Source organism: Poecile atricapillus, chromosome Z (assembly GCF_030490865.1).
Source record: "Poecile atricapillus isolate bPoeAtr1 chromosome Z, bPoeAtr1.hap1, whole genome shotgun sequence".
NCBI classification, from domain to species: domain Eukaryota; kingdom Metazoa; phylum Chordata; class Aves; order Passeriformes; family Paridae; genus Poecile; species Poecile atricapillus.
Genome location: NC_081289.1, coordinates 41,415,207 through 41,439,545, shown reverse-complemented (window position 1 = coordinate 41,439,545; position 24,339 = coordinate 41,415,207). Strand labels below are relative to the sequence as shown.

Sequence of the window (24,339 nt, the reverse complement as noted above, 5' to 3'; positions counted from 1 at the left end):
TTTATAGAAAGCTCAAAGAGGCTATTCCTTTTTACAAAGTGAAGACCAACAAGCTATTTCAGAGTTAGGAGAGCAAATACTGGATTTATGTAGAGTGAGACAACATGTAAAATCTTAAACCTTGCTTAAAATCAGACACTGAGTAACTGGAGGTTCTGGTGTGTAGTAAAGATTTGGAAAAGAGAAGCTACATGCTCAGGGACTCTGCATCTGTATCACCATGCTGATGTACAAATGATCATGTCCTTCTGCTAGTTTATTGTGTAGTTTGGGTAAAGATTGAACTTTCTGCTTTAGAGGCTGTTAACTGGAATAATTCTATGTATTTTGGGAGTAGGTAGTTAATGGGTATTTCAATACAAGTAATGACCAGAGTTTTTTCAACCAGTGAAGTATACTTGCCAGTGTGTTTCCAAAACATGCCTATATCCAAAGTTTGTTGGACCACTTGGGCAGATTTATGAGATAATTTTTGTGCATTTGGTAGAAATAAATCATCTTAAAGACTCTATATTCATTAGAGGTCTCACTGGTTATTTACAGTGTAATCCACACTGTGCTCAGCTTCATTTGCCATGCAGTAAGTTTTTTGAAATGCTTGATAGGTACAAATTCTCTTTATTCACCTTTTCTCTTTGCCATATAGGGTTTCTTTTATACAGCCTTCAGATTGCAAGGGAAAGGTGAGACTTTGTGTCGGGGTGCCTCTTTTATGTTAGTATGTATGAGCAAAACTCTAAAAACAGAAAATATTTTAAATACTTTATTAATATGTAATATTTAAAATATGTACTATTTAGAACATGATTGAATCTCCTAAATATGGATCTTTGGACTTGCTAGTCCATTATTTCTAAGAACACAGTTTCTGTAAGAAAAGTAAACTAATTGGCACAGCATGTCTAGAGAGTCTCTTTATTTCAAGGTCTTCCACCGTTATATTTTCTTCTCTTCTCTCTTGAACTATTGCAAGGAAAATTTTCAAACATAAAAATAAAGAAGGGGATTTTTCAGCACTGTGCTGACTGTAAATAAGGTGTAGCTGTAGTTTCTAAGGAAGCTTTGTTTAAGCCAAGTTTACTGACAAACTGTACACTTTCCCTTTTAAAAGCCAGTACCGATCAAACTGATGTGTTTGGTGTCTTTGCAGTTTAGGGTTAGAAGGGTTATAACAGTACAATGTCAGGTAATACCTCTGTAAGTGTAGAATTGCACATGAAACCCCCTCATAACTTGTACACAAATTAAGGATGAGCTGCAAGGCACTTAAATTGTATTATAAGCATAACAGTGTTTTAACGTAATTGAAATTAATCTGCTCATTGCCAGTTCTTGGATGGAGAATATTTTCATTGCACCGGAACAGACAAAAGCAAGATAGCTGTGCCATAAAATGGGGTTGCCAGTTTAGACTGGTAGAGGTGTTCCTGCCAAGGAACTGTGGCTGGACGTGAGAGTTTTTGTGTCTGTTACACTGTGTGTAATGGTCAGCTGAAATCACATCTCCTGTGAATAGCTGCAATATAGATATTAGGGCAGGTATTACCAAATGTAAGTAGTCTAAATGGGTGAGATAGGCATGCAAAACAAGAAAACTACATTATATAAGTGATTGTAGATTGACAGCAAGGGTGGTAGCAAATTCCTGGATGTGAGCTAGGAATGTGCTGAACAAAGAAAATGGAGAAAGAGACAGATAACTGAGATGAGGTATTGTGAGAGGAGAGGGTGCAAGGAATTGAGATGAGGACTGTAACAGAAAGAAAACCTCTCAACAGCATAGGAAAGACCATCAGTGAGCTGAACAGAGGTTCTTTCCAGTGTCCTGGAAACAAAAGGTCCTGGCCTTCGTTGCCTCTGGTCCTGCCACCTGGCCCCATCTGTTGCTGTCTCCACTGGACAGAATAACTGGCAGTGTGGTGATTATTACTGATCATCCTACTGATTTACTAAACCCTCCTAAGCTGGTACAGAAGGGTCAGTCGTTATTTTCAGGGTGTTTGCCAGAAGAGGTATATGTGGAGATGAAATGCTATAGAAAAGACAGGAAAATATAACTGAGTTAGACAGACAAGGAGCGAACACTATGTTGAGTGATCATGCTTTATGAATCAGTTGCCATATAAAATTGTTACCTGAACTATTTGCTGCTGGAAAATCTCCTCTTAGAGAGTCCAGTGACCTTTTTTCCTTTAGTGAATAGGTGAAAGTCATTATAAAATATACCAAAGAAAGTAATTATGAAAGATCAAAAGTACCAGTTATATTAATGAAACCTTAAAGTTTACACTTCAGACTTTGTAGCTTTGCTACATAGCAAACATTACCATTTTTCTATCCAAACATCCACATACTGTTAAAGTATTGGTGTTTATTGGTTTTATTTCCGTGGTTTTGTTTTTTAAGATCCTCAGTAACTTCTGTAATTTATCTCAGTCTAGTATGTCACATGGTGTTATGCTAGAATTTAGTTCTTGCCAGGAATATATTTCAGCACAAAGTTCAAATGTAGTTTTTATTCTGAAACTGCTTTTGAAAATTGCTAAATAATGCAAAAAAATATTTTTTTCTTGTTTGGTTGAATTTTTTAATGCCAGTGTTTATTCCTTATTTTAAGTTGCTTAAGAGTAGCATGCATGTACCTATCTTGAATCCTTTGTGTTCTGATAAGACACTACATCTCACCCATTTATTGCTACCTAATTATGTATTCCAGAAAGTTTTTTAACCTTGATCTTGGAGCTCTTCAAGACATCAAAGCTCCACCAGTTTTCTTGTCATCTTATTGCAGACATTAATTACCAGGTATTTATTCTGTGTTTAATTATTTGGTAGTTTTTATAATTAACGGGTTTAAAAGGTTTTTTCATTTTCAAACATTCTATCAAGTTATCTCATCTTGAAGTGTAGACTTTTTTTTTTTCCATGTAGCCAATAATTTCTGTGTGTATTTATTAACTGTACCTTCTAATCCTAGAACTTGTTTCTTGTTGTAGATAAAACAGCTCAGGAATCTGGTAATATCCCATGTCTCTTATACACAAGAGAGCACCTCAAAAATAACTGCATTTCTTCACACAATAAAAAATATGGGTCTCAGGTGACAGGGTGCTCAGCAGAAATTACTTTTAAATTACTATATTTTGTTATGGTAACTAGTTAAAGCCAGTCTTCTCTGTGGACAGTGGTAGTTCAGTTTAGCTGGTTTATACTTTTTGTGTATCATTCCTTGGACTTCCTTGAGCAGTTGAAATGTGCTATAGGAAGTGGGAAGATCCTGTAACTACTGTACAGGAGTTTGAATATTAACAGTGGTAAGAAGCAATTTCCCTTATCTCAAAAAAAGCTGGTAAAATATATAGTTCACTGCAGAAATGCTAATAAGCTGGAGTAGAGAAGTATAACAAGGGAAATCAGCACTTTGAATTTTTACCTCAAGAGTAAATCTAAGGGGCTTAGTAAATCTGTTGGATTTGATTTTTAACTTGCATTCCTCTGTACTTGAAGTCTAGTTTAAGATGTTGAGTCATGTATAAATATTACATTTAAAATACAAATCTAGTTCTTAGAATTGAGAGAATCAGAATAGATTTTGTTTTCTTTCCACTCTTTTCTAAGTAAGTGCCAGCAAGCTTTATGGGCTTGTTATTTAGATGGGATTTGTGCCAAGTCATATTACTTTTCATGTTTTTAAGCAAGTGGTGCTGGTTTGCTAGAGACTGTAGAGTTTTTACCCACAAAGGGCTGTACTTTCGGCATCTGTGAATGACTGTTTTTTGTGTCCTTTTTGGGTAGACTTCTAATACTCTGAAGCAGCAGATTGGCTGATTGAACTATGTAACTAAACTTACCTGGCCTCTTCTAGAAAATTTTTGTATGGGAGTGATATCCATTTTGCTTGTTGCAACTGCTTTAAAATTAAGCTCCAAGTCCTGTGGATTGGTCAGAACCAGAACTTTTAATTATTTTGTTAAAAAAAAAACCCTGCCTAAATCTGAATTTTTCTTTATTCTGTCCTTTCGTTCAGGTTTTCTGTGACTTTTCATTGACAGTAAGATGTGACTGATTACTTAACTGGAGCATGGCATAAGTAACTACCATTAATACTGAGTTAATACAGATACATAAGATGTATCTGTAGGCTTGGTTTCAAAGAGCATTTCTCTTTGTGGTGCTGTCAGTGTAAACAGTGCCAGCCCCTGACTTGCGTTTCAGTGTTCATGTGGTGAACCTGATCAGGAAGCTGGTCCAGGTTAAAAAATAGCTAAGCAAGGAAAACAATGATTATTTTTAACCCAGAGCAATTATGAGTTATGAGTGACTTGCTGATGTTTGGATGGTGGGTAACTGAAAAGATATTTATAGAAAGAAAAACCTGAGATAGCTGGAATTCATGTGGGTATGGGGTTATATTATTATTTTGTATTTTATTTCTTAGTAGCAATAAATGGTTTTTTACATACATTTAGATAGAGATGTATTTGCTGGAGGAGGAACATAAGTCAGTTTATCCCTTTGCAGTTCTCCATTGCCTCCTGCAAAGAGCTGCTTGAACTGCAGGGGGGAATAGGAGGAATGGGAAGATGGAATGAACCTTGAGATTGCGAGCTTCAGTTTGAGGATTGCTGGTTCAGGAGATGGTGGCTAACTTATGAGTAGGGACTCTTCATCAAGGAGACAACTTGTCTGCTTTAGCCAACACTCCCTCAGAAATGTCAGCTCACATGGAGGTCTGCAGGGTTTTTAGAGCATCAGTATTGCATTTGTTTTGGTTTCTTGTTTGCAAGGCCTTTTTGAAGTTTAATAATAAAAAAATTAACAGCAGAGCTACTGTTTGGACCGTATAAGCTAATGTGCTCTGCCAGGTGGTACTATTCACTATCCATTAAATAGCAGGCATACAGTAATGAGAGTGTGATCAGTTTGAGTAGTGATTTGTGAAAAAGAGTATCATATAAATATGAAGAATTAATGTAGTGTACTCTACACATAGTGGCCCCCCTGACTTCAGATGTATATGTTTCCCACTGTGAAAGTTCATCAGAAAAAAGCACAAACTGTGCAGCTGTGAAGGATAAATTTTGGAGACTTCAGTCCCAAGTAATGACAAGACCCTGTTGTGTAATTGATAGCATTTTCAGAGTGCTGTGAGTGCTGCTTTGATGTAGTCATGGTTAGTAATAGCAGTAAAGTTTTGGCATCTTAAGCAGTTTCTAGAATCAATTCTTTTTGAGAGAGAATGGGCATTCAATAGAGCCATCAGATGCTAACAAAATGGATGGGCAAGGGAAAGCTTGTTCATGCTAGCTATAAATCAAACCAGTTTATTTTCTGTATGCAAAAGTGTTTGGAATTTTAGTGCGGTATTTTAAACTACGTCAGCCTCTTATTATCTTGAAGTTAAAGAAATTTACAGCACAAAAGATTGAGTCACAAAATAATACAGTAACATAATAGCCAGTGTGAGCTCCTATGTAGAGCACACCGCTAAATGCAGTCATAGAGAAACAAAACATCTGTTTGGAGGCTGTGAGGGCTACAGTGTTTCAGGTGATATTTGACACTCTGCAGTGCTTGGAATTCCCTGTGGCCAAGCAGAAGAGAAGGTGTTTGAGGTTTGTCTGAGGCTGAAACTTAAGGCTACTGTGCCTTCGCCGGGAAAGTTCAGGGCACTTCTTTAAGCCTTCTACTTGGGAGGGTTTTTTTTTTTTTTTTAAACTGAGTTGTGTCACTCTTGTTTATTCAGTCTTCATAGGTACTTAGGAATCCAAATCTTGGATATGACTGCTTTGTGAGAGCATGTAGTGCATACATTCAGGCATCATAGTTGTTGATTAGAAAACATGCATGTGTTATGAAAATGAAAATCCAAAAAGGTTGCTTTTTGTCCTTAAATATCTGCCACTTATGACAGTAGGAGATAATTTCTATACAAGACAGTGAATATAATTTTTCTGTGTAATTGAATGTACCAGTGCTTCTGAATGTCATGTGACACTCAAAGTTGACAGTTTAATCCTAAAATCCTCCCACAGAAATTTTCTAAATGATACTTATTCAGACTTGTTAATAGAAGGAATCTTATGGAAGGACTTGTTTAAATAGAAATGTATACATATATATACAAAACATATATAGATACAATTCTAATGTGTATATATTTATTATTTCTCTCAGGTGAGGAAAGCTGTGTTTTGTTTGAAATGTTATGTCTTCAAAATTGGCACCTTCACTGTACAAACAGTCTTTCAATCTAAATATATGGGACAGTAAAGTGCCTGAAGATGAAGCTGCAGCAATGTCTTGGGAAGAGTTAAATTTTAGAAAAAGAAGAAGAAAATCAGATTTTTTTTTTTTTCTTCCTTTTTCCTCCATCTCAAAACCTGTCATCCCAGGCCATACTCTTCCAGGAAATAGAGTTGGTAATAGAAACTCAAATAGGTGACATAGGGGAAAAAAATTAATTATGTAAATAGTAGCAAATAATGAGGTTCACATCTGATGGAATTGAGGAATTCCAAATAGTGACTGGGTTTGCAAGCCATACGTGTGTTCTTATATTACAATTCATTACGTTGAAAAGTAAAAGAGAGCAAATGGTTACTCAGGCTAACTTTGTAATAAAACCAGTGGTTCTATGATGGTAATTTTACCATAGGAATCAGAGATTTAGTTTTGTTTTTATCTTTTTAGGAAGAGTGGCATAACAAAATTTAGTGCAAGATCCTGTGGTAGGGCAAGGTGATATTTGTTTCTCTGATCTTCAAATTATCTGAGATGCATTCTCTGTCACATTTAATTTGCTTGCACTCTTGTGTCCATTTGCTCACCATGCAGCCAGACTTGTGCCCAGGTGGTTTAGCCAAGGTCCCTTGTGAGTAACACAGGACAGGAAAAAAAGCTGTAAAATCTTAATGACATCTCTGGCATCTTTATTGACTGTTAATGTCAAAATGATTTTTGCATGGTCTTTTATGTGTTTTACTCATCATGAGATGTTGTGATACACTTTTCTTAACCTTCAACTTCCATGAGTTATAGGAGGGGCATCTGTTAGTTTTCTGTTTCATTTAGTTCATATGTCTTAAATGTGTATCAGTACTCTGTTTTGGGGATGTGGTAACAGGAAAAGGAACAATATACACTGTGAGATGCAAACTTGTGTTAGGCTGCAGGCTCTTCCACTGGTGAGTGTTCTGATCAGGCCATGCTTCTGGGAGCACTCCTGTGGGAATGGTGTTTTTCCTTATCAGGGTGGACTAAGCTTTAATCTTTGTCCTGCTCCTTGTTCAGGTGTGTAGATATTGACATGCACATGCACACACTGACATCTACATTTCTGTTGATACATATTCCCCAAATATATTACTTTTATAGCTTTTTAAAATAGTAAAAGGACAGCTATACAAAGCAGACAATATGGATTCTATAAAAAGGTACGTTTATTCTTTGTTAGAACAAAATGGTGCCTGATCTGAACATTGAACAGCAGTTGTCAAATGTGATGCAAATCATCCACAACAGAATAAAGCTTTGTAGGGCTCTGTATTGAGAGAACTAGGCTAATAAAGTAGTTATTCCTAAAGATATTCCTGTAGTGTTTCAGCAGTGATCAAGAAGGACACATTTCATAAGAAATTACATGGAGTTTTTTAATGTAAGGAAGTGGACCTTTTAGGTGTGTTTATTTTAGAGGACTATGAATAAAGGTTTTGCTTAATGAAACTTTGCTCTCCATTGTACAGGTAGATCAAACTAGTTTTTAGTAGCTTCCATCTCAAATAGGAAAATAATTTTTAGGGCATGGATCAACTAGACTAATGGGGAAGGGTGTTAAATCACTACCAAAGGAGTACTCAAAGACATAGTTATTTAATTACATAAAATTGACTGTGAGAGATTCAACAATGAAAAGAAGAAAATAATTGCTTAGATGCAGAAATGCGATTATAATTGGGTTTTACTTAAATCTGCTGTGCGCATCCTAATAATCAGAATTTTAATGAGTTGGTGTAGCCCAAAGCACAGACATCTATGCAATCAAGTTACCATGATTTAGCAGATCAGTCACATTAACTAAATGTTTTTATGTGCTTCTTCACTTAGAATACAAAGAAAATAAGTTTAATTTAAACCTAATTTTGGCAGATGCAGTTCAGTAGTGACAAAAGATACCCTAAGACTGGATTTTACTTCAGTGACCAATCTGCATAATTTTAATTTAGAGGTGTAACTAGCTGTTGTTAAACTTTCCCTTTTATGTAACGATTTGGGGCCATGGGGTAGCTAAGTTTAAATGATTATTAGAGTGTCTCCTTAAAGTGGGAAGAAAAAAATGTACAAGAAGCACCTGAGGAAATATGTAAACAGAACTAAGAAAATTGTGAGCCATTCAAAAGAGATGGGAAGAGTTCTGTGTGGAAAATGGAAAAACTGTAAATAAAGAAGGCAAGCTATTTTTTAATAGCTTTAATGAGATCTTGGGAGGATTCGGTTGTCAGTTTTCTGAGAAATAAAAACCATATATAAAAGCTTGATGTTCAGGTAAGGCCAGATTCCTTGTATCCGAGTCCTAAGAACTTGCTGATAGTGCAACAATGGACAGATGAAGAAGGGTACATATTGAGAATACATACTGAAATTATATACATATTCTATTTATTTATTTATTGTAATAAATACACAGTGGTATGGTCTCAGTTTTGATAACTTCTTACTGAATCTGCTTAACATTTCAGTAAGAAAGACCTTGTAGGCTTTCCAGAGTTGTTTCTATTAATGTATGAGAAAATTGTTTGTAAAACATGTCAAAAACATAAAAGCAGAACTTAACCCTCCCTGAAATGTTTGAACAAACAATATTTCAAAGATTAAAATATTACAAAATATAAACTCAATGCCATTTACCTAATTACAAGATTTGGCACTTTACTGACTTTGAAAACTTGGCAAGAGCTGCAGGCCTCAAGTTGTAGGAGGCATTTGTTGTTCAATATTGGAGAACTGACTCACTATTTAAACAATTTCAAGTCAGGCTTTCTTTTCAAGAATTAAACTAGATTCTCTCTTCTTCCTCAGCCCCATTACTTAATTATTGTAGCCTTCCACTATATTTTCCCATCTCTTTGCCTTACTCCTTGATCCTGTATCCAAAAAGCATTTCCATAGCACAGCTTTTAAAACTTCAGTCCCATTTCTCTTGGTATATTGTTGTGTAAAAATGATGCTTTCAGTATATGCTATTCCCTAGAGAATGTTTTAAAAGAGAGTCACATTTTCCAAGAGTAAAATAATTTATAATGCTTGCTTTTTTAACCTAATGTCATGGTTTGGAGTTTGATGTTCTGCTATTTCTTTTAAAAGGATTCAGTTAATCTGGCAGACATTCACAGAAAACAATATGGTGGTGTGGATCTGGAGAAATTGTTTTTACTAAGAAATTGAAAAATATTTGTATGTGTGTAAGTTGTTTTAAAAATGATACCAAGTAAAACACAAGTCTTGTTTCTCTGGAAGTTTAGAGTAAGAGGCTCATTTTTTGGAGAGCGATTAAAGAGTAGAACAAGCAACAATGTCCCACATCCTCAGAGGGATTAATGGGGATGGTGAAGCAAACAGATTTGTGCTCCTGTTCAAGATTCGTGTTCATTAAAGACCTAGAGTTTTCAAAATGTTCTGAGATGAAAATTTGAAACTCCATTTATGGCTCTATGTGTATGTGTGTCTGTGTGCATTGTTGAATAGAACAGTTGTACCAACCTAGTACCTGATGGGTGATTACCCCTTATATTGCTTTGGGACGGGCCAAGGTATGGGGGTACCACACCTCAGGATAAGGGAATGCTGTTCTTAGAATGTCATGCTAGAGCAAAGTGGAGAGGTGTAGGATTGGTGTTACATAAATTGTTCTTAAACGCCACAAAGTATTTAGTGTTGGCACAACATTGCTCTGACTGCTGCAGTTCTCTCTCTGCTCATCTTAGCTCAGCTATTTGACCTGGTCTTTAATCTTCACTTCTGTGGTAATTGTGGTGAATATAAGAGCTTTTCTGTCAGAACCAGCATGTTTTTTTAAGGAATTACTGTTGAACAGTGTTCTTTTGAATGTTTAACTATCTCACCTAAATTTGGGCATTTTGCTGAAATGATAACTTTTAATGAGAACTGTAGAGAATCAATTTCATAATAGCATACCGTTTCAAATTTTTGCATAATGACTTTTTAAGCTTAGTTGCTAGTTCTGAATTTAAGCAAACAACAAGGCTCCAAGTTTGCTTTTCCTGATGTTTCATTTTATTTAATTTTAGTTTTATTAAATTATATTGGGTGTTTTTATATAGCACTAATAGATATGAAAAAAAGTTGCTGTTCATTTTGAATCTAAATATGTGGAAACATATATAGCAAAACAAGTCAAGCTGTGAAGTGATCTGAGTGTTAAGGCAGGAGTAAGGAAAAAAAGAAAGTCTCCTGTGAGTTTGAGGAGCAGGCAGTTGGCAGCAGCAGAAGGTGCCGGCAAAGGAATGCTGCTGAGAGGGCGAGTTCTGGTGTGATCTGCATCAGCCTCCTCAAGGCGTGTTCAAAGAGGGCTCTGAGGGCACTGCACTGAAATGGCAAGCTGGTCTGCTCGAGCTGGTGTGTGGTTGCAATAATTTTGTTTTCACTGGAGACAGAAAGCTTTTACAGTTTAGCTTGGGTTCTGTCAGTTTTGTTGTTTTGTTTTTGTTTTTTTCCTTTGTAAAGGGCTAAAGAGAGAAAAGGAGTGTACATTTATTGCTGTGTTTTAATCATAAGTCTGACAACATGCTCATTTAATAAAAATATTGAGGGAAAACTTCACCTGTTAGCATAAGCAAAGTTATAAACTAGATTCTGCAACTTCACCTCAACCCTTCATACTTTGTTTTCCCTAATTGCAGCCAGCGGCACCAAACTCTTTCTCAGCATGTTTAGTTTCTTCTTGGCTCTCCTTCGTTGTAGTTTTTAACTCTGTTATGGTTTGTTAGTACTCTTTTTTCATCCTTCTAAGGTACGGAGGCATCTTCAAAATTAATTTTCTTAGTAATTGTTGCCAAGTGGATGAAGGGCAAGGACTATGTCTGACCTTAGTTCAGTTTTGCTTTGCTATTAAAACGCCTTCTTCCCAAAACGCATTTGCTTCTTGGGTGTGAATTGTTGTTACATTGTTGTTTGTCAGACTGTGCAAGGCAAGAGCCTTCCAGAACACCTGAAAGAAGATGAGTAGGTTTGAATGATGGTGGCAGGCGTAGGCAGGCAAGGAGAACATTTTGTGCTTCTTTTGCTGTATTATTTCTCATGGGTTCTCCCTGTTCTTCTGAACACTCATATGCCATTAAACCCTGTGTTTCCATGGGAGAACATTCCAGCTTTGGCACATCTTTTGTCTGTTGTGTCTCCAAACATTCAAGTCAGTTTTTGCTGATGTACAGATTTTTATTTTTTATTTTTTTTTTCCTTTTGGGAATTATAAAGCGAATCTATCACCTGAAGTTAATGTTTGATTCTGCAACCAGAGCACACAGAACTAAGTTAAAACCAGCTTTTAGATCAGCTTTGCAACCATGAGCTGACTTTAATGGGGTCACTATGAGCAAATGAGGAGTATGATAGCAGCATGTCCACATGTCCTTTTTGCGCAAAGGGAGCACACGCCTTGTTCGGATCAGTCCCAGCCTGGGGAGGCTGCAGAATTGCAAATGTTAGAGTACCTACAAACTTTTGACTGTGTTGTTCTTTTTAAAGTATCTGCTCTTGTTTACACTGATGCCTTGTGTTCCTCGACTTCTGAGAGATTAGCATAACTTGTTGGCCCTGCTTAGTCTGTTTTTAATTCACAAAGCCAAGTATACATCTTAGTGAAGTTACAGCAGGTTTAGATGAGTGCTGGTCCTGGTTTGTCTTGCCTGGGATTTTTACCTTGCAATGCAGTAATGAATGTGCTGGGGAGAAACAGAAAATACTCTCCATCCCTTTCCCCCTCCTTGCATGACTGCACCCAACCACCACTGATAGTTTGTGAATGGGAAATTATAGCTACTAAATTTGACATTGTAGACATAACTTAGGGTTGTGACTGTGGAAATGTCTACTTCTTCTTGTGTGTTTAAGTTTGGGTAAATGTTTTGCAATCTGGGAAAATTTAAGAAAGTCCCGAACTGTAAATAGGCAATTTGTAATTGCAAGCAACTGTTTGGAGAATTTTGTTAATGCTTTACATTTAAAAGAAGTTAGGTGCTGCAAGTTTGTGTGCTTTCTTTAATTATAAAACTCTGTTTAGATTGTTTAATAATCATTCTTAGGTAACTGAAATAGGCTAGTCTACTTTAGGTAGCCTAACCATGTAAAAGGTTTAAAACTGTGCTAGAAAAAGACCAAGGTAAAGACCAGTGCAAGCATAACTGCATTAGGATAGCTTGCCTATGAACATTTTAATTTTAATTATTTTTCTCATGATTATCTCCTAAGATTTCACCAGAGTGGGTGGATCAGGTTTTCTGCTCCCTCTTTCCATTCTCCTGTTCTGAAAATTTTAGCAGGGAATATGGTAAACTTCAATCCCAGTTGTGAAGTGGCTAATTTTTCTGAAAACTGGGTAGATGTGACTAAGGCTGTGATTCTGTCCCGAGCGGGCTCTGGCACTTCCCAGACTCTCTGCTAGCTGGTTTGGTATGCCAAGCCATCAGAAATCTAACCTGACCAAAATCGCAGTTTAATCATACCAGCTAGATTGGATAGGGCCATCCTATAACCAAAGCTTGAGCTTGCAGAGGGATAGGTACACAACTGTATGCAAAAGTGCATCTCTGTCAAGCAGTTCAATAAGTTTACTTTTTGAAAAGTACCTTTGTAAAATCTAGGGTTTAGTTTCAAGTTAAGTTGTTATTTATTTCTTTTTTTTAATGTCTTATGGCAGAGCGTTCACAAATTTATGCTGAGTTGATGTAATCCATGTATGCTAATTGGAATGGCTATATTGGGTCCCACTTCAAGTATCAGTTTGTCCAGTATCTTGTTCTGACGGTAAATAGTAAATTGATAGCCAGCAGTAAATATGTAGGGAAGGGAGCAATAAGAAGGAACATTTTATGATCATTCCTTAAGACCCTTCTAAGTATGCACCTTAGAGACTTTTAGAGCCAGATACAACAGCTTTGGGTTTTAAAAGTTCTTCATGGAGCTTGCATTTGTCCAATTACTTTCTGAATCTTTAAAATTTTGGAACTCATTCCCACAAGACATTGCAGGTCACAAAGTTTAGCTACAGACTATGTGCAAAAATGAATTTTTGTGTGTTTGAACCCTCCTTTAATAATGTCAACTGCTGTTTCCTAATGGTTGCATTTTGAAAATAATTGTGCTTTATTTATCTTCTCCTTGTCTCCTGTAATTTTGTACCCATATTTTCTGCTATGTGTGCTCTCTTTTTTCAGGCTGAGCCATCTAAGAAGCATATTTCTGCTTTTACTCTGTCTTTTTTTGAGAGAGTAAAAGCAGAGGCCTGATGGCATACATTACTACATCTGTGGATGTACTGCACTATGGATTCATACAATAGAATTGTATTTTTGGTTTGGCGCTTTAAAGTCTTTCCAAACAGTTATGTTTCGTTTGCTTTATGATAGCTGTCCAGCTAGAGTTTCCATTGGACTGCATGACTGTGTGACTGATCTTTCCTAACAGATACAGCTCCTTTGCTAGGAGTGTTATTTTTGCATTTGCTGGTGTTGAATTTCTGATAATCTCTTGCTCAATCCCCTCACAATTAAGAGGGTTCTGCAACTGGTATAGTCATGCCTAGGACCTAGGATGAAATTGGGACTACATTACATGTGATATTATGCAAAAAATGCAGAGGGCTTTGGTTTGCCAAGATGATTTTAATGCAGGGGCAACACAGGGGGCAGCTGATGAATACAAAGAATTGCAGCAAAAAATTTATAAGCAAAGCTGCAGTGGTCTCAAAGAAGTTTGCATAGACATTCTGAAAGACTGTTAAGGAAGACTAATAATAAAGTATTATTCTGAGAAATTAGCACTTTTATTGAGTTTAATAAACAGCATCAAAGGAAACATCAAGTGCTTGTTCGGCAATTTTGCAAACAGTGAACAGAGACTGCCAGCTGTTACTGTGATGGGAACAGCAATTAGCTTTTAGTGTTAAATGTGAGTGGATAGCTAGTGTGAGAATAATCCAGGAGGTGGGGGAGTAAAAGCAAGCAATTTATGGTTGATGTCATGGAGTAAGAATCATGAGGGAAGCAGAGAAAGGGTGATATGTTAGCCATACAGGTCAGCATTTGTGTATGTTCAGTAGGATAAGCAAGAGGGAGTTAAATAGAGTGATTTGTACATGTTCTTCTGTTTGTCCACTGTGGTTTGAGTTGGGTTGGGTTGGTATGCACTGAGGATAATGGGAGCTTCACATCTGTCATTTCCACACTGAATTGGGTATGCAGTGAGTGGAGAATGAATGGAGTCCCCAGTGTGACAGGCTATGCTGCAGAAACGAATGCTGGGTTTTCTTTCAAGGCTTTGGAATGCCAGGGCAACTCAGACATCAGTCATCTAAAACATCATGAAGACCTTGCTTGACATAATAGTCACAAAATAATTATAAACAAAAGCATGTATTTTTGTTAATTTACTAACTGGCATCTTAAAAGCAAGAAAAAAGTTTGACATTTTTATGTACCCTTCTAGTTCTAGGTCCAATGATTAGTTCTGTGACAAGACAGCATGACACTTTGAGTATGACAGAAGCCCTGATGCTGCAGCAGAGGCTGGGAGTATTAATGGCCAAATCTAGGTGAGTGATTTTTAATTCTGACAGCTCCCTACCTGTTCAATTTCTTCCTCATAGCCTAGGTTCACATCTCCTTTTGAAGCAGCATTTCAGTTCTTGGTTTTCCAAAATATCAATCTTAGAACATACTTGAGACAAAATAAAAAGCCTGTATGATTCTTGATTACATACCGTTTCTTTGTTGTTCCTGTTGTACAGAGGCTGTCCTTCAAATATCTTCATATACTACAGCTTTCTTCTTGCAACTCCAGTGATTTTTTTTTTTTTTCTCCAAAGTGCTTTGCATTTTAAGTTCTGGGTTTTTTAATAAGTTTTTTTTTAAAGAAGCAGGCTGTGTCTTCAACAGACTTGATCAGTATTTCATGCTGAATGCATAGAAAGTCTGATACTAACAGCATGCAACTAAGTAGTTCTGTTTGCACTGCAAAACATCAGAGGAGGTCTAAGTCTGGGCCTTAAATGCATGCATTTGTGCCTGAAGGCTGCTAGAGGCATATGCAACTATGTTGTATGGACCAGAGTGTTCACTGTTAATCTGCATTGAGGCTGTTGTCACCTGTTGCTCTTCATAGCAGGGGATTCTCAGGCTAAATAGCACAGTGGCAGTAGCCTGACAAGAACAACATCTGAACATTACTGTAGTGGTGCACTGAGGGGTGCCAGAGCAGGAAACCAGGAACAGGTGTTATTACCTGTATCTCCCTTTCTAAATAGAAGAGGAACAACTACTACTACTATGACTTCTGCTACTATAAAAATTTCAAAACTTCACAATGAAAAAAAAAAAAAAAAAAAATTGTTGTGTGTAGCATAGCTTCTCTCTGCAGCAGTAGAAGCAAACAAGTAACCCCCAGTTTCATTTTGAGTTGGGGAAAAAACCTTTGTCAATATAATGCATGTTTTTATGTTATGGCCAGAAATGACATTAAAGAATCTATGATTTTGGTTAGGTGACTGGTATTTTGGTTCTTTATGACTGGATTAATTGGAGCAGTGTTGTTACCTCTGCAGGGGGTTCTTGGTGGCTGATTGATACAATCTCTAGAGTAGGAGTATCTCTTTTGAGTGGCTTTTCTTATCAAGAAAAGTGGAAGAGTTAGCTGCTTTTCATTGTATTCTTTGCACCTTATCCCTTAGCAGACTGAAGTGCTACATGGATACTACTGCTGCATGCTGATACAAATGCCTATCTAGAAACCAAGTAATGGTTTTCTTGAGATGACACTGGATTTTTTTCCCTCTAGTCAGGAAAACTTATCAAGCCATTCAGTCTCCTTTCTTCTTGATTTCTAATGTTGTATCATTTGTTGACTTAATAGCTCTCTTCCAGGATTTTGCCCCATTTTTCATTTGTGTACTGGAAATTTTACTTCTTATCTAGTATAAATATGATGTAAATAGGTTAAGTTTTCTTTTGTCAGACTTTCTTGTATTTAAGAAATATGAGACTTAACCCCTTTTTCATGGTGATAGAGGGTCAAACAGCAAGTTGCTTGACTTCATTCTGTTAATATTTTATCATACTGGTTTGTGAAAGTTCTGTCATACACACAGAAATCTTTAAATGAAAATACCAAAAATATCAAGGTGTTTAGTTTTTGTTTCTTTACTTTAGCCATGCTGTTCAGTGTTACTTGAATATTTTACCATTTTTAAACAAATGTGTAACACAATTTAATCCAAATGGAACTTAATAGAAATAAAAAAAATACCCAAGTTTTAAAATATTTGTGTTGAATGTGGGTTTTTTCCCTTCCCTTATCTTTGATTACATAGTTTGATATACACTGCAATATGGGAAGTATTCAAAATTGGAAGCACAGAGCCTCACTGCGTGGCTGCCAGCACAGGGCTGCCTGCAGGCCTGAACGCCTCCACCCTGGAGCTGCCAAAGCCAGGGCAGCCTTTCAGGATTGCCATATGGGCTCTTTGTGTTGCCTGTGCCTGGTAACCTGCTACAGCCCAGAGCTTCTAGGGGCATCTCTAGTGCAGTGCTCCTGAATCGGGGAGTGCTCATTTAGATGGAACTGGAATCCAGATAGCAGCCTTGTGTAAAAGCCTGAGGTGAAAATCTCACACTGTAAGTGGCTGGGTTTTGTTTTCCCCCAAGCTGCTACCATGGGAATTAAGGTGAGAAATCAAATGAGTCTGTTTGGTAGTAACCTCAAGTTGAGTTATTGGTAGGACTTCACCAGCTCAGTGTTGCCACTTCATACTATCAAATCTAAATTAACTATCATATTTGTAGTATCTATGTTGATTTTTTTATTACATGTGACTGGAAGATTCATCATGAAGAATTGTATGTCAGAGTAATTTGCATTGAGTTGTTTGTTGATGTTACTTCATTTTTACTTCAACTAAATGATCATTTTGTTGGTTGGGTTTTTTTTCTCCTTTAGAGATCAGATGGTCTTCTAAAGAAGTCATGGGTAGCTGTTGTAGCTGTCCAGATAAAGAAACTGTCCCAGATAACCAACGAAACAAGTTTAAGGTATGCAGCTGGTGTGATGTGCTGTGAACTATTTTGTTTTTTTTTTCTTACAGACTAGGTCTGTGATTAAAAAAAAAAAGTAATGAAAATTGAGTGTAAATTTCTACACAGCTGAAACATTGCAGAGTTGCAGGTGCCTGTAGCTACAGGTTTCTCTTGCACCTTTGAGAAACCCTCTCTTATCAGCGGTGACAGGAATTCTGTAGACAGGGTAGGCTTTTTAGGAGAGTTTTGATCTTTAGGAAAGGGAAGAAGTCTTGTGATTCTCATCCACCTCCATTTCAGTTGGTAGAGCCCAAGTAAATATTGTTGCCTTTGGAAGGTTAAGTTAGGAAAGGAGTCCTTAGCATAAGGGAATATAAATAGCTTTTGGGGAAGTGTGATTATGAACCTGAATGTGGGGTCATGAATAGAAAATTTCAAGACTGCTGATTTTACTTGAAGATCACTATTGATTATGCATTTTGAAAACTTTTGTCCTTTATGTGGAGAAATTTTATTTCTAAGTGCCCTTATGTCTCATATATCTCTGGAATTTATAAGCTTGCAAACACTCGTTCGTGTGCTTGACGTGCTAAGCATGAAGCAGCTGAATTCAGTGACTGTAAGTCAACATACCTTTGCATAGGTCACATAAGTCAGATTTGCTTCTGTGCTCCAAACTGTCTCTGTGAGTTGACAAAGGAATGTAATGCTTCCATAATGAAAATTGATTCACATACTGCCTGAGGGCAGCAATGAAGTGAGCTTTACAGCCATGGGAATTTATTGAAATGTTTAATATTATCAGTTAAGAAAGCAGAAAAATAAAATATTTTTCTGTTTTCCTGCTCTTTATGCATCACTTTGTGTAACTAGTTCCTATTTTTCTCCTTGTAGATTTCTCTATTGTTTGTTTAGCAGCGGGGCTGGGGAGGTGGGGGAGGGAGAGACGAATGAATGTAATCTACAAAATGAGGAAAATGGGCATAAGCCTCACAGGCGGATGAAACAATTCTTAATTTTTTTCAATTGACTAGATTTCAAGTTGAAAATGTATTTCTAGGGAATAATTTTAGGGAGTAGCATTAATTCTGTGGGGAAATTTTTTTGGTAGCTTTTTTATTGATGAAGAAAGAATCGCACTAAAAGCAGCATTGTAAGGTAAAATAGAGGGGAAATATATACCGTCCAAATTCTATAAAGGATGACCTCAAAACTGGCTTAAAAGCAGAAAGAACAAGAGTTTAACTTTATATGCATCTTTTCACACAAGATAACTATAAGGTATTTTAATTATTTGTTGACTTTTAAAAGGCAGCAAAATATCTAAAACTGTTGGGTGATTCAGCACAGTGTAAGGCTATACATGTATGCGAAGGAGCCAATCTTCACATCTTGGAGCCACTTACCCTTTTTCATTCCTTTTCCCAACTGTAAGTGGGGTTATATGACAAAGCAAATATTTTTTTTTTTTTTTTTTAGAAATGGGGCTCTGAAAGATTCCATTATCTGAGGTATGCCATATCCATGTGGGAATACTAGAATATGTACATAAAGCCAGTTTAAAAAAAAAATATTTAACTTCCAGATCTCTTCTGCTTTAAATTTTTCATCAGATTTTACAGTAATGTTAGGCAGCCTCATTTGTATTGTTTCTAAATAAGTATTTTATGAATTTTTAAAATTCTGGGTTAGGGTAGCACAGAAACTAGTTTGCTGAGTTATTTTTTTGTTTTTTTTAAATGTTCACTTCAAGGATTGTAACTAATACAGAAGGAGTTTACCAGTCGGGCATTAAGATTATTAAAAGTGGTGTTGTTTCTCAAAAGAGTAATTACCTAATGCTTTTAATTTCTTTTTTATAGGTTATTAATGTGGATGATGATGGTAATGAACTGGGTTCTGGCATAATGGAACTTACAGATACAGAACTAATTTTGTACACCCGTAAAAGGGACTCTGTAAAATGGCACTACCTCTGTCTCCGTCGCTATGGCTATGACTCAAATCTTTTCTCTTTTGAAAGCGGTCGAAGGTGTCAAACTGGACAAGGTATGTGGAAATGTTGCATATAAACATTTTTGGAAGTTTATTTGATGTTGGAAGATATTTGCCAGTGCTTTGGCAAGAGTTGTGAAGGCTATAGTGCTGTATGTGAATGTGGTTTCTGGAAAAAAATTACTTTATGAAGAATGGTCTTCTGGTAGAATGAGGATTTGGGTTGCATGTAGGTTTTGGCATTTATAGGTCTGGAGGACTTCAAGCTTCTATGTGAGTATTCTTTTGGTCATCTAAGGAGGTGGAAATTGTCCTGCCTCAGAAGCTGACTTGACTTCCAGGGGGAGGCAGTAGAATCTGAAACTGTGGAGGAATCTCCTTAGAATTCAGACAATTCTCTGTTTTTAAGATTTTAAAAGCCTGGAGCACTGATATGAACAGGACGTCCCCACCTTATTATTGTCTTGAGAAACACACCTGTGTTTCATTCTCTTCCTAAAGCAAATATCACTTTCAATAATATCAATGACATAATTCTCAAATTTTGACGTTTTTGTATGAGGTGTATATACTTCAGCTATGCTCAGTTATTTTTTGAGTGGCTTTCATGGTTACCTTTCCAGTACCCAGACCATGCCTGCCTGGGCCAAGGTTGGCTTCCTCTGAGAACATCCAGGTGTTTCTCTCTTCCCTGCAGCAGTCCCCAAGGAAACAGCTGTTTCTGTTGAGCTCTCAGCCTCATTTTGCATCCTCCTACTGTGAAATAGCTGTGTGCAGTTGGAATTCATATGCATTCATATTTTGAAATTAAGTTCCAGCATTCTTTAGGATTTTTGTCATTTACCAGTGTTATTATCAATAATTTTAGTCATTGAGAAATTGCAGGTTTTGTTTTTTAATTTCACTGTTAAAAAGTCAGAACTGGATCATAAATAAACCTAGTCAATATTCATTGTCTAAGCAGAGGTAAAGGAAGACAGGTTTTTTTAATGGTAGTCTAAAAGGCACACTCAGCTCATCTCCTAATGAGAAGTGGAGATATTTTCAAACATTGAAGTATACTCCATACTAAACTAAATTTTCATAATTCTTAAAGTAATAAACTTTTTTTTAAAGTTTTGAAGATCATCACTTTAATGGGTTTTGCAGATTTAATTTACTGCTTCTGAATGTACTAATAATACTTAATTCAAAATACTAATTTGAAGGTAGTTCTCTACAGTCTATTAGCAAGTCTGCAAAATCTTACACCAAGTCTAATTAGCATCTCTGCTTTCCTTCTAATTTTTCTTTTTTGTTTTTTACAAACAAGATTAAGCAGGCTGTGTAAGCAGCAACCCTTTCCTCCCTCTTTTGCTTCTTGCCTTCCTTATGTAATATTAAAATACTGTAAATATTGAGGACAAAGAAATCTGTCAGAAAATGTTCTCTGCTGCCCTTTTGCAATGGAACATTGTTCCTGTGACCCACAGTGGGTTTTGTGGGCACAGTTGCAAAACTTCATCTTTACTTCATGGGATGACCAAGAAGTTTTTCATTTGAGAATTCTCTGAGTACTGCCTAGAAACTTCTTACATTAGTCAGTATTTTTCTTTCTGTTTTTCCTTTAATATCAAGTTATTTCTATTGATAAGTTGTGAGAAGCAATGATGGTGAATCATTGAGTTTGTACTAGGAATTAAAAACCTTGCAGACATGTCTTAGGGGCCCATCTAACAGATATTTCTGAATATAAATTGGAAAAGCTGGTATGTCACCATGTTGTGTGACAGATCACATTGTATTTAATACGAATATATTTAAAGGCAGCTGAATTTCTCAGAAACGTGCTGGGAGCTTTTTTAAAAATTTTTTTGTCCATTAAGATTTTAATATCCAGTGTAAGTATTCAGAAATATACAAAATATTAAACGTGGCTGGATTAAGGGTCAGGGACATGTAATAGTAGAATCTCTATAGCTGCAGTGTTGCAAACATGAAGCTTATTCTGAGCAGCAGCTGCTTATTAGTAGCTCATATTATTATTGTTCCTCATAGCCCATTTGGGGTATTCCCAGCTGGGGTTGTGTGCACTTCTGCCATGTGAAGCATTTCTGGTGGTTCTGATCTGTCACAGCTCTGCATCCCTAAATGAATATATGATGATAGTAATTGCCAGTGCATTCACATAACTGCACTTACAGAAGTGGTTCTATAGGTAGGTAGTTTTCAGTAAAGAGTGTTTTAAGATTGTAGTACTCAGTTTAAAAAATGAGCACCTTCACCCACGTTTAACAAGCGTGTCAACTTTAACTTCATGCTTTCAATGGAAGAATAATCCAAAGCTGCGACTTTGCTGGTGAGGGTAAGTTGGGAAACTCCCTGCTGTTCAAAGGCAAAGTGGCACAATACACACACAAAATACATGGTATTGCTGCTAACTTTGTGTTCTGTGTCTATCCTTTAGCCTAAATCAATTAGTTTGTTACTGTCTGTTCCACACAGTTTGTCTTACTAGCTTTTCATTTTAGTTTTCTTAAAAGAAACTAAATTTTTACCCAGTGTTTAAATCCTTTTCTGTTGTGCAGGTATCTTATTTTTATAGTAATTTAATAGAAATATGATTTAGGAAATACAACTCAGTCACACTGCTGTAATTTCATTTAATGTTTTTTAAGTATATATTTATTTAACAGGTATCCTTTTCATCAGCTTTAAAAAAAAAAAAGAAAAAAGAAAATTCTTGGGTTTTTCCCCCTCATTTAGCACTCAAAACCTAGTTTTGCTCCTAGCTGAATCAGTTTTCTGTTCTAATTTAACTTTTGGTGCATGGGAACCTTATTCTTCTATTAGATAACCACTTCAAAGGTTGTCACAGTAATTTTGTGTGTTTTGGTGCAATAAAACTTTTGCTTCTTTAACAGGTATTCATTATGTGGATTCCAGTTCTATTTCTTTAAAGTTATATATATTTTAAGGCATGTTTCTGAGTAACAGGATTTTTTTTTTTTGGTGTGTTTATAGGAATCTTTGCCTTTAAGTGTGCCCGGGCAGAAGAGCTGTTTAACATGTTACAAGAGATAATGCAGAATAATAGCATAAATGTGGTAGAAGAACCAGTAGTAGAAAGGAATAATCATCAAACTGATTTGGAAGTACCAAGAACCCCTCGAACACCTACCAGTAAGGATGGTTCTACTGTCAGATGACATACCTGAATTTAATGTGGTTCTTAGCTGAAAACAGCATTTGATTTGAATTTAATCTTTAAGTAATTAAAAGGAAAGCTAATTTAAAGCTAAGAGGCTAATTACAAGTAGTGCATTCTCTTGAGGTAATTGCTGAGGATTATCTTCAAGAAAAAAGTTTTGGGAACTTAGTTGTTGCATAAGAACACTTACAAATATGCTTATTGAATTGCTTTATGATGTATTACCATGCTTTACCTGTAGCATTTCAGAGAAATGTTAATTTAGGGCAATGTTTCAAACTTTTTATTAGGGGAAAATAATACTGTTTAAATCACATGTGCAGTTAGTTTGGAATATGTTTCTTTTACTCTGAGTAGATGAATGGGTGAGTGAAGTATTTACCTAAGATTTTCTGGTATTTTTGAAATCTCAGGCAGATGACTTGGTATTTGAAACTAGGAATTCCAGTTTATTGATGATTTCAGAGAAATGGAAGCTTAGGTAGGGGGTCTCTGCTTGTCAGGGAGAGAGAGATGTTAATGGGGGAAAGAGAAGTTGGAGGGCGTTTACTGGGTGTGTAATACACCTAACTTTCAGTGGTTGTTTCAGAAATGTGTTCTAGTATATACTGGGATGCTGTTCTGTTTTCCATTTCCTTCCTGCAAGCAAATTTGAGCTTTGTGAATATTTAATATGGTTTTACATATTTTACTTTCTCTTTTGAAAATTAGGCTTTATATCTAAAGTATCTTATTCATATACAGTAAAATGTTCTATTTTAATATGGTTTTGGTTATTTTCTAATTGAATCAGCTCCTGGGTTCAATGCACAAAGTTTACCCAATGGCTATCCCAGATACCCGTCTTTTGGAGATGCTTCATCACACCCTTCCAGCAGACATCCTTCTGTCGGCAGCGCACGCCTCCCCTCTGTCGGTGAAGAATCAACACATCCTTTACTTGTAGCAGAGGAGCAAGTGGGTGTTTTTTTCCCTTTGTTCAACTTAGCTTCTACATCACTTAAGATTTTTCTAATGATTATTCTGTAGGCTTTCACTTGCATTTCTCAGTATCAGGTGTAATGTATTCCTACAGTATTTTAACTACCTCAGAAAAGTGTTTGACTAGCCTCTTTAAAATGATACTTCATAGAATGGCTTGCTGAGGAATTAATATTTAATAAAAAAGTAAAGATACAGACAGTATGTGTTTGCGTTACACTCTTTTCAAAAATTTCAGTAATTATTTTTAAACATGAGTAATTGTACATTATAATGAGAGATCCTGGTCAAAAAGCTTCTTTATATGTAAGTCTTCTATTTGTCAAATAGAATTCATGGAATAATTTAGGTTAGAAGGGATCTCCATTTGTCTAGGTCAGAGTTTTAAGTTGGAGACAGCTGCACAGAGCCTTGTCCTGGTCATGTTTTGAATACTACAAAGGAATTCCACAGAATCTCAGCCATGTGTTCCAGTGTTTAATCACTTTTGCTGTGAAATCATTTCTCTTTAATATGTTATGAGATTTTTACCTGTTACATCTGGTGTTGGCTGTCCCTTGGCCTTTTGCTGAACATCCCCAAAAAGGGTCTGGCTCTGTCTTTGCTTTATCTGTTAGGTAGTTGAAAACAGCTATTAGGTGGTTCCCTGCCTTGTCTTAAAATGGGACTAAGATGATGTCCTCATTTTCTCCTTGCGTGTCATGTGCTCCAGCTCCTCTCTAGTCATGGCCCCCCACTGGACTTACCTCAGTATGGTTCTGTCTGTCTTGTATTCTGGAGCTCAGGTTTAGTCTCGTGAGAGCTGAACTGATGGTAATAGTAACTTTGCTTTACTTACTGGCTGTTCTATTGCTAACACAAACCAGTGCA

At 36.4% G+C, this 24,339-nt stretch overlaps 1 protein-coding gene across 3 annotated transcripts in view; it reads left to right on the top strand.

Moving 5' to 3' along the window:
* The window catches only part of LOC131573746 (fibroblast growth factor receptor substrate 2), a 46,617-nt gene that overhangs the window by 16,788 nt on the left and 5,490 nt on the right, over positions 1-24,339 (top strand). For 2 of the 3 annotated variants that reach the window (XM_058827972.1, XM_058827974.1), the window contains exons 2-6: positions 14,722-14,827; positions 17,227-17,318; positions 19,166-19,352; positions 22,302-22,460; positions 23,282-23,445. In XM_058827972.1, the coding sequence (XP_058683955.1) occupies positions 17,253-17,318; positions 19,166-19,352; positions 22,302-22,460; positions 23,282-23,445 (576 nt within the window). In that variant the 5' untranslated portion in view covers positions 14,722-14,827; positions 17,227-17,252. Of the gene's footprint in view, positions 1-2,716; positions 2,806-14,721; positions 14,828-17,226; positions 17,319-19,165; positions 19,353-22,301; positions 22,461-23,281; positions 23,446-24,339 lie in introns of all 3 variants that reach the window. The other variant, XM_058827973.1, reaches the window with a different exon arrangement.